At 25.7% G+C, this 15053-nt stretch overlaps 2 protein-coding genes across 3 annotated transcripts; one reads left to right on the top strand and one right to left on the bottom strand.

Moving 5' to 3' along the window:
- Nucleotides 1-140: 140 nt before the first annotated feature.
- Nucleotides 141-2808, top strand: LOC132905478 (exosome complex component RRP45-like). 2 transcript variants are annotated; one of them, XM_060956794.1, is made up of 10 exons: nucleotides 141-298; nucleotides 510-633; nucleotides 696-790; nucleotides 989-1211; nucleotides 1406-1623; nucleotides 1704-1931; nucleotides 2012-2145; nucleotides 2248-2330; nucleotides 2411-2534; nucleotides 2624-2808. In XM_060956794.1, exons 2-10 carry the CDS (start codon nucleotides 568-570, stop codon nucleotides 2686-2688), a joined length of 1236 nt encoding a protein of 411 aa, XP_060812777.1. In that variant the 5' UTR covers nucleotides 141-298; nucleotides 510-567; the 3' UTR covers nucleotides 2689-2808. The 2 variants fall into 2 exon arrangements, with proteins under 2 accessions (XP_060812777.1, XP_060812776.1); XM_060956793.1 differs by having other exon boundaries at nucleotides 141-633.
- On the bottom strand, nucleotides 2798-4735 carry LOC132905480 (histone deacetylase complex subunit SAP30 homolog). Its single transcript, XM_060956799.1, has 3 exons — nucleotides 3957-4735; nucleotides 3220-3447; nucleotides 2798-3097 (listed from the first exon to the last, which is right to left on the bottom strand). The coding sequence occupies exons 1-3, from the start codon at nucleotides 4125-4127 to the stop codon at nucleotides 2969-2971; spliced, it is 528 nt and encodes a 175-aa protein (XP_060812782.1). The 5' UTR covers nucleotides 4128-4735; the 3' UTR covers nucleotides 2798-2968.
- Between the last annotated feature and the right edge of the window lie 10318 nt (nucleotides 4736-15053).

Here is a 15053-nt window from a genome sequence, read left to right on the forward strand (position 1 = left end):
AATAAGTGTTGATAATTAAATTCAATTTTTAAATATGTTTATAATAGATGGATATTTTCTGTATATAAACATTTTAAAAATGAAGTATACTTTCTATAATTAATTTAAAAAAATCTGTCACATGTAAATGGGTTTAATGTTTAGAAAAAGTGGAATATAACTAACTTTTTAAAGTTCTTTTTTAATATTTTTCACGACTTAGTAATAACGTAAATTAATATTAACAAGCTTTTCAAAATTATCCTGTTATCATAATTTTGGTTCTAGAGCGACTACCTCGAAAATAGAATATCGAAATGCATGGATGTTAATCATATACAGTATCGATAGTAAAATGTAGTTTGCGATAGTATTTAAAAATATTTACTTATTTTTTATTTGCAACTATTAATGAAAGAAAAATTAATTTATATTACATGCACATTAATTAATTATATATATAGATTGACGATGATAAGATAGTAAAATATGAAACTTATATGATAAATATGTAATATCGTTGATTTAAGGTTATATTTTTGTTCAACATTTTACACGTGTTTGATAGATAAATAAATATTTTAAATCATGAAGGAAGTTTTGCTAACGAATTGTGAAAAGAACTTCGTAAATAAATCAGTGGAACAAGGCACAGTATGTATTTCTTTATATCTTACTGTATGTAAAAGTCTAAAATTGGTTAAAATGTGTTTTAGCGATTGGATGGCAGATGTTTATTTGAAGCACGACCTGCTAAAATTTATTTTGCATCCAATTGGGGTACTTGTATGGTTTTGCTTGGTCAAACTAGGTAAGAACAAACTCAATAATGTAATATTTACTTAAAAGTATTATAGATAATATTAATATAATTTATTTCTTTGAATGTAACAAATAAGAATATTTTTATATTTGTTATTATCAATAAATATTAGATACTTATAAATTTATGTATTTAATTTATATATAAAATGTTTTATGATATTGTAAAGTAATAATTTTATTATAGAGTTATAGCGCAAGTAACATGTGATATTCAACAACCTAAGACTGCTCGTCCTAATGAAGGGATGCTACATATAAATGTTGAACTTAATCCAATGGCTGCGCAGCATTTTGATGGTGGTAGACAATCTGAGATTTCAATATTGATTAGCAGACAACTTGAGAAATGTTATCAAGATTCCAAATGTATAGATTTAGAATCTCTATGTATCATAGCTGATAAACAAGTAAGGAATATCGTCTTAAACACTGAACTTTTAATTATCTGAAATTAATCAAGATGTTAGGAGTAATTGTAACAGGATATATAAGAGTTAACAGTTATATGACAAATGCTATACATATTTACATAAAATATTATTTTAATTACGTATTATATTTGGATATTAATATGACACGAGATATTTCTTAATTAATACAGGTGTGGAATTTAAGGGTTGATGTTAACGTTATTAATCATGATGGAAATTTAATTGATTGTGCTTCCATTGCAACATTAGCTGCTCTCTCACATTTCCATAGGCCTGATGTAACTTCAAATGGTGAAGATATTATAGTTCATCCATTTTCTGAAAAAGACCCTTTACCTTTAACATTATATCATTATCCAGTGTGTGTCTCTTTTATAACATTTGAAAGGTTAATTATTTAAATTGTGTAATTATTTTAAATAACCTGTGCCAAGTAATAAAATTTGTTATAAAATTATATCTTCTTAGTGGAACTACAGTTATGGATCCAACATATTTAGAAGAAAGAGTTGGTGTAGCTCAACTTACTCTTGGTATTAATTCATATAGAGAACTTTGTAGTTTGCATTTTAATTATTTGACAAAAACTATGACTGTTGAAGACGTGATATCAGCAGTTTCTAATTATGCAGCAAATTATGCTGTTCAATTAGTGCAACAAATAAAAGAAGCAGTAAATTACGATGTAGAAACAAGGTAAAACTTTCATTGTTTAGTTATATTTTCTTTTTTATTTCACATATTAGATTATTTTCATTTTATAAATAAATGTTTAGGTACAAGAAAGATAATCGCAATGTAAATCGTTTTAAAGAGTGCATAATGACAAAGAAATTGACAACTATGAATAGTGAATGTATCAGTATTAAATTGCGTAAATGGGGTGAGATAGAAAAAATAGAATCTAATGGTAAATAATTCATTGATCATAATAATATAGTGTGGAAGCAATGATACTAAACAACCACCTATCATAGTCTTACATACATTTGTATTTACTTCTGTTTTTAAGTTGACATAGAGAAAAAGGAAGAAGATGAAAATTGTACGATTACAAAACCTGGAGAAGGTTCTGCTGAATTAATAACAAATATAGTAAATATCTATTCGCTTAAAAGATTACATTACAATTTAATATGGCTAATGTAATCAATATTTTAAAATTATTTACATAGGGTATGTCGTTTGGCGAAGGTGGACCTAATACATGGAATTCATCAGAATCCTCAGAAGAAGAAATGAACGATGTTGAAATTACTGCGAAGATAAAGAAAGAAGAAAATAAAATAGAAAATATAGGTATTATATATAATTCATTTCTGGATGTATAATATATATTTGCTAAATGATTTATAAATAATTAATTGAGCAATTATTAATTGTTTTAGAATTAAGTGGAGACAGTGAAGAAGAAGCTATTGAAATGTTAGAAATAAAGGATTTAATGCAATGAGTGAATAAATAACAAATCACAATTATATAAAAATATAATTTAATCATTGTTTTATCTACTTATTAAATACTATTTTTTCAAATGACAAAGAAAATAAAAATGAATGGTATAAATAAGCAATGTTTTATTATATATTGTTATATTGTTACGTATTATATTTTTTATACATAGCTCTTATAAAATACCTATACCTATTAACAAGTAAAAATCCATACATATATTTTTGATCTTACTAATAAAATGTTATTACAGTAACAAAACTCATGAAATGAGGCCTAGGCTATGTCGTATCATTACTTAAACCATTTTTTTGATCCAATTTATTGGCATTAGTTTTTACTGTGTAAATGAAAAAGCTTAATGCTTCTTTTTCAATTACAGGGATGGTCTTAAAATGCTTCATAAGAGTCTGGAAGGAAACAATATACTTCATTATAAATATTTTACATGAATTATTTAAAGTACAATGAATAGACATTCTGAAAAATAAAATAATTTTTTTTTAAATATATATTTTTGTTTAATACATACATCAGCTAATTGAGCTTTATTTAAACCTGGACGTGTAGAAACTTTATAATGCCTTTTATATCGCCTTAGTGTACCGACTTGTAATTGGAAAAGATCAACTTCAGGGAGATCATTATCTGTTTCACCTGAATCTTCTTCTGAATCCTTGCGTCTACGTTGCTGTTGTTGCTTAGATCTTGCACATTGTATCACTTGCTTATGATAGTCACAGATATATATGTGACGTGCCTAATGATAGATAAGATATATAATGACATGTTATTATCACTTAACCATTTATAACTACTTTTTATATTTAAAAATTTTTCTTTAAATGAACTCTTCATAAAAGATTAAAAAAATATTAATAAAATATAAATACAAGATACAGTATTTCTAAAAATACTGAGAATACTATTTTTTTACTTTTTAAAATGTATATATGACTTAGATAGCACATATTATTAGCACTTAAGAAAATTAACAGTAACATAGATGAATCCTAACGTTTAATTATATAAATTTACTTCCAAGACTTGAACTAGCATGACATTGTGACATACTCAATAACTTTAATTTTTCATAAAGAATCTTAAAAAGAAAACTAAAATAATGTTATTTTACAAAAATAATGACTAAATCTTTCATGAATGACACATAACATTCAAAATCATAGAAAAGAAAGAAATCTTAAAATAAACTTAAAAGAAACTGACACGTATATATATTGTAACATAATTAGTAGTTATTAATCTTACTATAGGATCCAGATTAAGTTTTAATCGTCGTTGAGTTACAGTTTTTTGAATACGTTTGCTATAAGAAGCGTTGCCAGCTGGTCGAGTACATCGTTCACCCTCATCTACAAGGCAACAAATCTGATCAGCAGCTCCTCTGGAATCTTCTTCACCGGTACTGAATCCATTCATTTTTTTTTTATTCTTAACATCAACTAAATCAGTATGAAGAGTATTTAGAACTTTAACAACCTCGAGATTTTTTGGTGTACGTGTTTTGCGTCAAAAAACGGCGTGTCTAAGAGTAAAATATAATCGGCGATGCCTATTTTTCACAGTCATAATTTCCCGTTCAATTTCATTTGTTATCGATAACTTTTCAAAGAAACTTATTCTTCAGTTGCCGGTGTAAAAAAATTTTTATTTAATGTAAAGATTCAAGCTCACAAATCGATAATTTAAATAGTAGAGTTTGCGTATTACGAAGACATCAATGTTAAACGATGTCGTATAATGTTTCACTTTCTTTCTCTCAAACAATTTAACATACGAATTATTTATACGTATCTGTTACTGCAAATACTTTGAAAATTTTGTTAGAAGACAAACATTTGATACCACTATTTCCTTGCAATACGTCTATGTTTCTGTAGAATTCTTTAAAATCCTATGTTACAGCACTTCACCGCGTTTTATTATTTACACATCTACATTGATTCATATGATACTGCGTGAACTGAAGATACATATGTGTATACATGTATAATGTAAATATATAAATGGATATACATATACATGAACGACATAGTTTAGCTTTAAGAAATTCCTATACAGCAAAAATCAGTGCTACCAACTATAAATTTCGTCATTGACTCAAAATAAATAACTCTTAATTAATCATGTACATGTATATATTTCATAATCCGTATAGTATTTTGTCAATATTTTATATTCTACATTGTTATTATCATTTCTTTTTTGTTTTGAATTCATTTAGCTTTTCTATCAAATTCATATTTACTAAAAGTATTTCCTAACATAAGTCATACATTTATAGTCTGTGGGATAAAAGATAAAGATAACAGAAAGCAATATCTAATAAAAAAAAATTATAAAGTTTTTGATTTGGAAAACTAGTTTCTTTTCTTTCACATGTTGCACGTTTATTATATATATATATATATATATATATATATATATATATATATATATATATATATATATGCATGTATGTATGAATAAAGCTAATAAATATATCTATTATAAGATATTCTCTCTACTATTCATATATAATTTATGTCATATTCACAATATAAAACATATTTTGTGAACAAGTTAATATATTTTTTGAAAAATTGTAATTGTTATAGAAAAGATATCAGTAGAATTTATATATATGCTAAAATATAAATTACATGTAGCATATAACTTCTAACTCTTTTGTATAATTTTATATTTTAAATTCGTAGTTTAACATACATATTTGCAAAAATTTATTATAGTATTTCAATTCTTTTTTTACTGTAAATTCGTAAATGTATTATGGTTAATAAAAACGGATTTATAAATATTATATTTCATATAATACTAATAAATATAATATATGTAATACAAATATTTATAAATAGCTATTTATTTATAATAAAAACTATGTGCAATTATTTTTTTATGTTAAAGATTATTATATATATGTATATTTCAAAATATTTAATAAAACAACTATATCATTTATTTTTTATTATCTAAACATATTTATCTCCATAGTACAAAATAATTTATTAAATTAGAGAAAGATATTATATATATGTTAATACATGTATACGACACACATATATATGTGTATATATATATATATATATATGCATGAATACTTTATGCATCATGTTGGCGGTACTGTAATTTGCGCCTTAACATTTAGCTTTCGGAATCTAGCGCCATCTACAATAATAATAAATTCTAACCTTAATGATTTAAACTATTTATTTGTCTAAAGGTATTATTATTATAGTCAAACATAACAAATACATTTTATTACTAAAAATACGTTTATTCAATAGGGTAGAAAACGATATTGTTTACTGTGAAGTGAATGATACTGTGTAGGCAGTTTTCCATGCATGATTTTTCGCGCCCTTTCCACCAGCAGACATTTTATTGGGGGGGCAAAAAGAAACGCTTCAAAACATAAAAGGTTGATGCTGATTGGCTTACTTTTTGCGGCTTATCTGAAATAAGCCAATAGTAATACAGATTTTCCCCATACACTTTCATATGCCGCACAAGTGGCGTGGGGTCGCGATATTCGAAGCTGAGAATCCTTTTAGCTGTAGAGGACCGTTCAGGTAAGAAAAATCCAAATATTTTTCTTTTTGAGTGTTGACAGATTTTGGCGACCAACAATTGATCAATAGGCTATCATCATAGTATGATAAGCGTAATACGAGCTATTATTTAGTGAAGTGCTACTGTGCTGCGTACTGTGCATATACCTTTTATTTCTACACAGCCGTCATAGCAAATGGCTGCCCAGAGATGTGTTTAGCAGGAAGGTTCTCGTATACTTTGTTATCATTATGTATAAATACGTGAAGGAATTTCATGTGACAGTTTTCACTGTCGTGAAAACGTAGATATTCTAGATTCATAATGTAAAATGTCGGCGTGGCCTGTGTCACGAGTGTTTCGTCATAAATCATCCGTCAAGGCTATAGCCCGCGTACGATCAGTCTCTGTTTGGCTACTTGCGCCATGCATTGGCATATATGGGATCTTGTACTATAGTACTCGTCATAGTTTTATAACGATTAATTTCCCGTTTAATCCTTAAATTATGGCGGCGATCACGATGCAATTGGAAAATGTGTAAAAAATGAGAGGGACTTTTAGTCATTAGTTTGTTATCCATAACGTGGTTTATAATATATTATATTGCTTTTGATTTCCCGCTCATATCCAATTCTCTAGTCTATTAAAATTATATGTGCATGATCGACAATGACATATTTACGTCCTATTTTATTCATTTTTATAGAGTAATATGAATGTAGTTGAGTTAACGAAAATCATTTTTACGATTTGTGTTAAACGAATCAATGAATAGTAAAACGAGAAAGAACGAGCGTTATGCACAGTATGTTTACACGTAAGCGTCTCTTAAGCGTCTGTTTTTACTGTCTGCGCCATATCATCAACGAAACGTACTATACAAGGCGCCAAAATAATTTTTACTTTCTTTCTTTGGCTGTTATTGCATTTCTACATTCAGTATATAATATTTTTGGTCAGTTCCTAAAATTTGTCGACGTTATTTTTCTTTTATATGTATAATATAAATAAAACACCAGATCATTTTATATTGAAATATGTGGTTGATTATATATAAAATGGTGGGAATATAATCAATGTACGGAAGACATGTTTGCAATACGCAAACGTCACTGTACTTGTTGTGTGTGCGTAATATGAGCTTACATGTAGTCCGGTAGAGATGTATACGTGATATTATACTTATTCGTCTCTTTTGCTTATACTCACAACACGTTATCAAATCACAACTTTTTTTTTCTTAAAGATATATATTTCTTACATGTATTAATATGTGCTCTTGGATACTACAATTATTGTTTATTGGATTGGAATGTCTGGAATTTCTACAATAACAATATTACTACTAATTCTTCAATACTATATGTCATATCTATATTTACACACCTGATAGAAAATTATCAATGACTCACCTATTTATATAAAAATAATTAAAAAATTTTTATTAGATATTTAATTTTTTAATTTTAATTGTATTTATTTGATTTGTTGAAACCAATATAAATAATTTGCATCTAATTTATATACAAAATTTTCAAATTATGAAGTATTTAAATTGTAAGAAAAAGTCTATATTTTAAGTACATTTTTAAAACATTTTCTTAATGTATGATACAACTATTCTGACTTTTTTTTTATCAAAGTTCTAATATGAAATGCATTGATAATTTCATCGGACCATAATCGTTCTCTCTATACTCAAAACGATGAACCGGAGATAAGATTTTGATTTATAAATCGTGCCTGTTTAGTACACAAAATATTTTCGATGCTGTTTGATATTAAATTATTGAACTATTTTATAGATTTAATTTGAACATCTTTTTTCTCTTTTAAATCATTTTGTGCAATAATTACTGTATGTATATTACCACCATATTCAAAAACATAAAATAAGATCCAACAAATTAGAAAACATTTATTGAATATTCAAACTATACTAAATATGCAATTAATTGCAATTTTTTGCATATGTTTGAAATTAATGTTACATTACCCAAAAAACGCGATAAATTTGCTTATACAAAATGCACCTGACACATGGCATGTAATGTTATGAAATCAGGAGTAAACCAGTTATTCGATTTTATGTATATTCGACGTAGTCATATTATACGTAGATACTGTGGACAGTATAATATTACCACCATCCACATAAATCATCATCTTTTATAATACGGATACATTTATTATTGAGCCAGTATTAAAGAATACTAATGGATCAATGTCGGGACAATGTGAAAACTAATTATGAGTAGATTATACTGTGTACTATGTTCTCAATATAGCTCGTATTTATTCGTATTACAAAAAGGTATAGGACATCAATTTTTCGATATAGTCTTTAGTCATTTGCTTAAAAAGGTATCAAGAAAAAACAAAAAGAATAAACTAAACGTATTAGTGCACATAATCTTATGAGTTACTAATTAACAGAAATTTAAAAGAAAAAACATAACTTGCATTCCTGATAGCAATTTTTTATCTGTATTGTTTAAAAAAAGAGAATTTATATGATTATAAAAATGAAATATGTGCGCGAAGTTGAGAAAGTTTCAATATTATAATTAAACATAATATAAGCTACAACCACGTAAAGTAATTGAATATTTCAGTAATTGATACAAATATGTGTGTGTGTGTGTATATATATATATATATATATATATATATATATCGATATATTGATATAAATTATTATATTAACGTCATTAATTTATATTATTAATAATTTTTTTAATAAACATATATATACATATCTAAACAGTATGTTTATAGACATTTACAAAATTGTTAAGAATAAGTTTAAAATATATTTTCATTGATCTTCAGAGTTCAGAGTTTTCCATAACGTTCTTCAGTAGTCATTTAATATTATATAATTAGTTTATTTATTAATTATAACGTTGCTACAATCACATTTCTGATAAATGACGTTAGAGAATTATCTTATATCATTATTTAAAATGGATAGTGTTTTTAGATCAAATTAGATAGTATAAAAAAAAAGCATTATTCAGTTTATTTTTAGGATTCTATTATGAAATAAGAAATAGTGAAAATTATTACTTTACTATATATGACAGTTTGATTTTATATATTTAATTTTATCGTTGTTATTCTATTATTTTCTTACACTTATACGATGTCTATGTGATATAAAGTATTACTCCGCGACAGGGTATCTCTACATGTTACGTGTATTAATAATCGATTATCGAGTATCAACATTTAACCAATGTTTATATGCTATAAAACTTCTGTGTGGCTGCTATTTATACCCTGCTTACGTGGTTAAAGTTATATAAATTTTACATAAAATTTTGTGCAAAACAAAGTGTTATCAAATTAAACAGTTATGTTATATGTTGTATAAGAGTAAAAATAAAAACAAAGTATAAACACTAAAGAATTTACATGATCAGTAAGGTAATAGCATGATTTTGAATTTAAAAATAGATTTTAGAGGAGTAGTAATAGCAGTAGGATATAGAACTTTGGACGAATTTATTTAATTATAACGAATAAAAAACTTAATTTACGAGCGCTTTGTAAATGAAATCTTGTTATCTTTTGTTTTCCGTTTACATTTATGTAGGTGTATTTTAATAATATGTAGTATTTATTTCAAAAACTTACAATACAACATACATGATTATATACATTTCACTTTACAATTAGAAATTTTACCTATATAATATTTATAGTCTTGCATTTTTCGGAAAAGCAGATAATTTTTCATATTTGGAAGAATCAAGGATATTCGAGTCTAATCAATTGTATAAAAATGTTCTAAACAGATAAGAAACTTTTATTCTATATGCATTCCTATGACGTCATACAAATCTTTATCTTGAAAAGGTTAATCCTTTCATTTGAATGGGAGTATCTTATACAAAAACTAGTAAAACATAATTTTCAGTTCCTAGATATGAACTTTTAAAATAATTCTATATACTGCAATAAAAAATTATAACATATTTTGTTTATTTGTGTAATGTTCAAGAACAAATATTTAGAACAAATAAAAATATAGGGAAGGTTTATTTTATTATTTCTTTTTTTAACGAGTCGATAAATTTTATGTACTTCATGTCAATAAATTTTGCTGTTTCGAAACACACTATCTTTGCTACATCGTAATTATTATACTGCTATAAGACATACTTTCATATTCTCGTGGACCATTGACCCACATAAGAGTTCCTGATACTTCCTAATTGATGGTGTACATCTGTTCGAAGATTGTAGTTTTAAAGTAACTTAATATTTTAACCGTTCCGGAGCATTATCATTTTGCAATAAAAAATTTTTTACAGAAAAATCAATTACTCGTTGATAATATTTTATGTTTTCATAGTCGTTTGTATTAAAAAATATTTTTAATGAAACCACTTACAACATCAATAACTTGAATTATATATAATTCACTATTTAATCTTCTAATATAGAGAAGAGTAGTTGTGTTATAGAAATATTTAACACAATAATTTAGAATTATACAATTGATTATTACATTATATATATATGAATGATAAAATGCTAATAATAAGGATGTTGTTGATTTGTTAATTTTAAAAGAAAATTATCTATCTCCAGAGAAGAATTTTTTATCGAAGTTATATTTATTTTCGAACAAATACTATACATACATAGGAATATGTAAGTATTTGTTTACAGTTTCTTTTTTTACACCGATTTCGCGTTTTTCTGGTTACCTGCTTGACCAGTTTTTATTTAGGCAATTCCAATGTATTATTGAAGCCAGGTATGCGAAGGTAGAAAAATGTTTACGGTAATTGCTAGAACTAATTGAACCCTGCCTTTATATCGTCAAAACGTTTACTGCTGATGAACAGCATCGAAATAAATTTTCTCCTATAATTATCTATTCCAAAAATATTTATTAATTATGCATTAATATTTATTTATTACTATTCACAGAAAATTTACATTTCACTCTACTTATAAATCAAACCAACTTAAAATAAAAATTATTATAGTCAGAACTAAATATACTGAAATATTATTTTAAATAATGCTTCACAGAATTTTACTAACAGTTTTACTCAAGTAATTTGGAATTAAATACAGATATTTTTAATTCGTATATCATATTTCTCAGTCATTTTCCTTATTAAGTTAATGATGTACTTCATTATTAACATTGAAGTATTTTAGATTTTCCAATAATAGTTTTATATTTACAAAGATCTTATTTTGATTAGTAGTATTTCATATTCATATGAATACGTATGATAACAGAGTTGAATAGGTATTGATTAAAATCATAGCAAGAAAAATTATACTTGTGTAATACGATATATTAAATTACTGTAATCGTTGGGTATGATTTAATTGAAAATTTAATATATACGATATATACAATTTCGAAAAACATGATTTCTGAAAATTGTTGCATTTACAGGTATTATTATTATTATTACGAATACAATCGAAATTTATAATAATGATTAACATTTAAAAATTATGTGAACTATGTGGAGTGATATTTTTTAGAAATTGTGGGAAATTATTATGTAACTTATTAGGAATTATGCCAAATATAAAATTTCTCACGTTATCCCACAATATATAGCATGTTTAATTGAACTCGACTATTAAAAGTTACTCGTAAGTCGTTTGTTGTATAGGAAAATGTTTCACATAAAAATTGAAAGAAACATGCTTTGATATTATATACATAGTTCTTTTATACGTGAACGTGCAGAGGATATATGTTTGGAAATGTATGATTTTTTAATATATTAGTCGATGCAATTCATAATTTCTTACAAACAGATATTGAACTATTTGTACTAAATATCTATTAGTTTAAGAGATATAATTCTATTTCAATATTGCGATATGGTATTCAATTTTGGAAAAAAACTTTAGATAACTCGTAATCAATGAATATAATTAAATTTCAACTAATTATTGATTGGATAATGTGGATATACTAAAGTTCCACCGAGATTGCTAGAATAAATATTTTTTGACACTATCAGATGTTTTATGACGTTGTTTGAGAAATGAAGGTCGTAAGAAATAATATATATTACTTTTAACGACTTGAAGCAGATTTTTTCGACAGGTCAACAGATTTTTAAAGAAGTACTAAACAGGATTGTTCCTATCGCTAAGTCATTTTAAACGCCAATAAATCTCTGAATTCAAGTTAAAAATTGTACTTCTGAATATTAATTTTAAGAAAGTAAACGTTGTACTATGAGGATCACTTCACAAAATTGAAATCAAAATATCTGCTGAACTAATTATTTTTAAATAAAAGTAGCTTAATCTTTTTTAGAGGAAATGACGAGATAGATAGCATGGATCAATAGATTAAAGAATATTTACATGATTCTATTCCAATTAAACTTTGTTCTTTAATGTCCTCTATATGTTCATTTACAAAAATACTAATAACATCAAATTATTTCCGAAACCATTTAATTCTTATTTAAAACATTTTTTTTATATATAATACACGACTTCATGAATAATTTGAAGTGGTTGAGTTAGGTGATGACTCACCCTATATAATATACGATCCAACTTCAATACTTCTATACTTTATTTACGAATTAGATTTTATTTATGACTTCTTCTAGGCTCACAATTAGTAAACTCGTTATTAAATAGGAAATAAACTTTTTTGGGTAAGAGTTTTGGGTAAAGAATATTTAAAAAATATTATTTCATTTGCTATATAAAAAATTCATATTATATTATATATATTTTGAAATGTTCCATACTATCTAATGTTACGTGAATATCTCGAAGATAAACATCTAAAAGTATGAAATTAACTTTAGCTGAAGAGCATAACATAGTATTGTTGCATAACTATTTTGAAATGTTTTCTCTGTATTGCCACCGTCTATAAACCTTCGTGATTTAAAAAATATGTATACGTATGTTTTTTAAATTATTTAGATATTGTAATCACGAAATACTGAGTAGATATTACAGAAAACATATAATTGATAGTACTATTTCATAGAATTAATATTATATTTGTTTTACTTGTTAACTTTTAACTTTTAAAACTAACTTTAACTTTTTAAATAATTCTTTTTACAATTTATAACGTTAGGGATTTAGGTCCCTGCGTAAAAATATTCCACTTGAATTATAACGAAACGCAAGAGCAGTTTCAAATATAGGAATAATAAAATTGAAAGTGATCTTGCGTAATACTGACAGGCACGTTCAACGTTATATATGTACGTGTAGCTCGCAATTACCATTTATTCGATGTCAAGAAAAAACAGGAGAACGTTATACAGACATATGTGCATAAATTCGCTTATATGTATGAGAAAACATATACATTTACGCGAAAAAGGATATTAAGTATTTCACATTGTTTCTTTATACTTATACAGGTGCATCGAATAAATGCAAATATAACACTCTTAAATGTACATGGTATGAAGTATGTACGTATATACATACACGCGTTTGGCATTGGTCCATAATAGATATATCATGTTCCTTTTCTTACGCCGTACATTAAAATTTCGCATTGTATGCTTAAAAGTCGTGACATACACGAATAAACGTAAAAATGCTTTCAACAGAATGACATAATTTTTATCGACAGAATTGGTCAACAAGTAGTATCAAAATAGCAAGATCATTTTACTTGTGTTCTAAATTTTTGACAAACTTGTCAAATTTAAAGCAACGAAAAGAATAGAGATGGAATGTATTTTTAATTTTAGTTAGTCACTTGTTAACTTTTCGTTTTATTTTTTGTTTGGGGAGCGAACATTTATATACAATGATTTAATTTAATCATTTCAGTTGATTTAGCTTAAGATATATTTAAGAAATATTACTATTAATATTCTATTATTATAAATATTAATATTCTAGTATTTACATATTTTGTACATTTATATAAATTATATTGATGAGAATGCATGATTATTTATATTTATTATTACCTACAATTTAAATATGTAAAAAAATTCAAAATTAGTCTGCTTTAGCTCTTATTTATTAGTTTATTTAATTTTATTTAAAACATGGATGCATATCATTTTTTGGTAAAATTATTATATGTATTGTAGGTGCATGTTTTGAAAATTATGTATTGAAAACTTTAATTTGGAATCTTAAAGAAAAAATTGGACATCCTCCGATATAAGATATTCTATCTTTTATTGAAAGTTTTTCATTGACAACTATTATAATCTTTTTTATTTTAGTTCCAATCATTACTTATAGGTCTACACATATTTTGGTAGCTACTTAAACTGAAATACTAATGTGAACTCAGTGAATTACACATGTTTATTTGTATGTATATACGTGGAATGTGTACATCTGTTTTCATAATTCTCAGATATATATACTTCTCTTATTTTACTTCTACTTTAAAAGATATTATAGTCCCAAATAGATTAACAATTTTACATATGTATTTACAATTCTTTACATTTTCTTGAAATCAACGAAAAATCTTTTTCACAAATTTCCTTAAATTTATCATTAAAGTTACATAAAGCGTATTTTGCAGGATCTATATAAATTCGTAAAATCTATTACTATTTTCTAATTTCGACGTTTTGTCGTAAAATTATTCGGTTACTTTTTCACACTGACGGAATCGAGAGAGATCGGTTCGTTTCGGACGGAATCGGCTCGCTTCGCTCGAACGAACATCGCGGTACCAACACGAGTCGAGAATTTGAAGCCAGGACTCTCGTTGCCTGCTGTGCCTTTTCTCTTTCATCGTATGTTTCTTTTTCCCTCTCTCTTTCTCCTTCCTTTCGTCAT

This window comes from Bombus pascuorum, chromosome 3 (assembly GCF_905332965.1).
Source record: "Bombus pascuorum chromosome 3, iyBomPasc1.1, whole genome shotgun sequence".
Taxonomy (NCBI): Eukaryota; Metazoa; Arthropoda; class Insecta; order Hymenoptera; family Apidae; genus Bombus; species Bombus pascuorum.

Excerpts from the sequence above, each read along its gene's own strand:
- LOC132905478 (XM_060956793.1), top strand. The coding sequence starts at position 568 with ATGAAGGAAGTTTTGCTAACGAATTGTGAAAAGAACTTCGTAAATAAA. Across the intron at positions 2,146-2,247 it reads AGAAAAAATAGAATCTAATG|TTGACATAGAGAAAAAGGAA; the intron begins GTAAATAATTCA and ends TCTGTTTTTAAG. Across the intron at positions 2,535-2,623 it reads AAATAAAATAGAAAATATAG|AATTAAGTGGAGACAGTGAA; the intron begins GTATTATATATA and ends TAATTGTTTTAG.
- LOC132905480 (XM_060956799.1), bottom strand. The coding sequence starts at position 4,127 with ATGAATGGATTCAGTACCGGTGAAGAAGATTCCAGAGGAGCTGCTGAT. Across the intron at positions 3,448-3,956 it reads AACTTAATCTGGATCCTATA|GCACGTCACATATATATCTG; the intron begins GTAAGATTAATA and ends ATCTATCATTAG. Across the intron at positions 3,098-3,219 it reads ATAAAGCTCAATTAGCTGAT|ACTCTTATGAAGCATTTTAA; the intron begins GTATGTATTAAA and ends GTTTCCTTCCAG.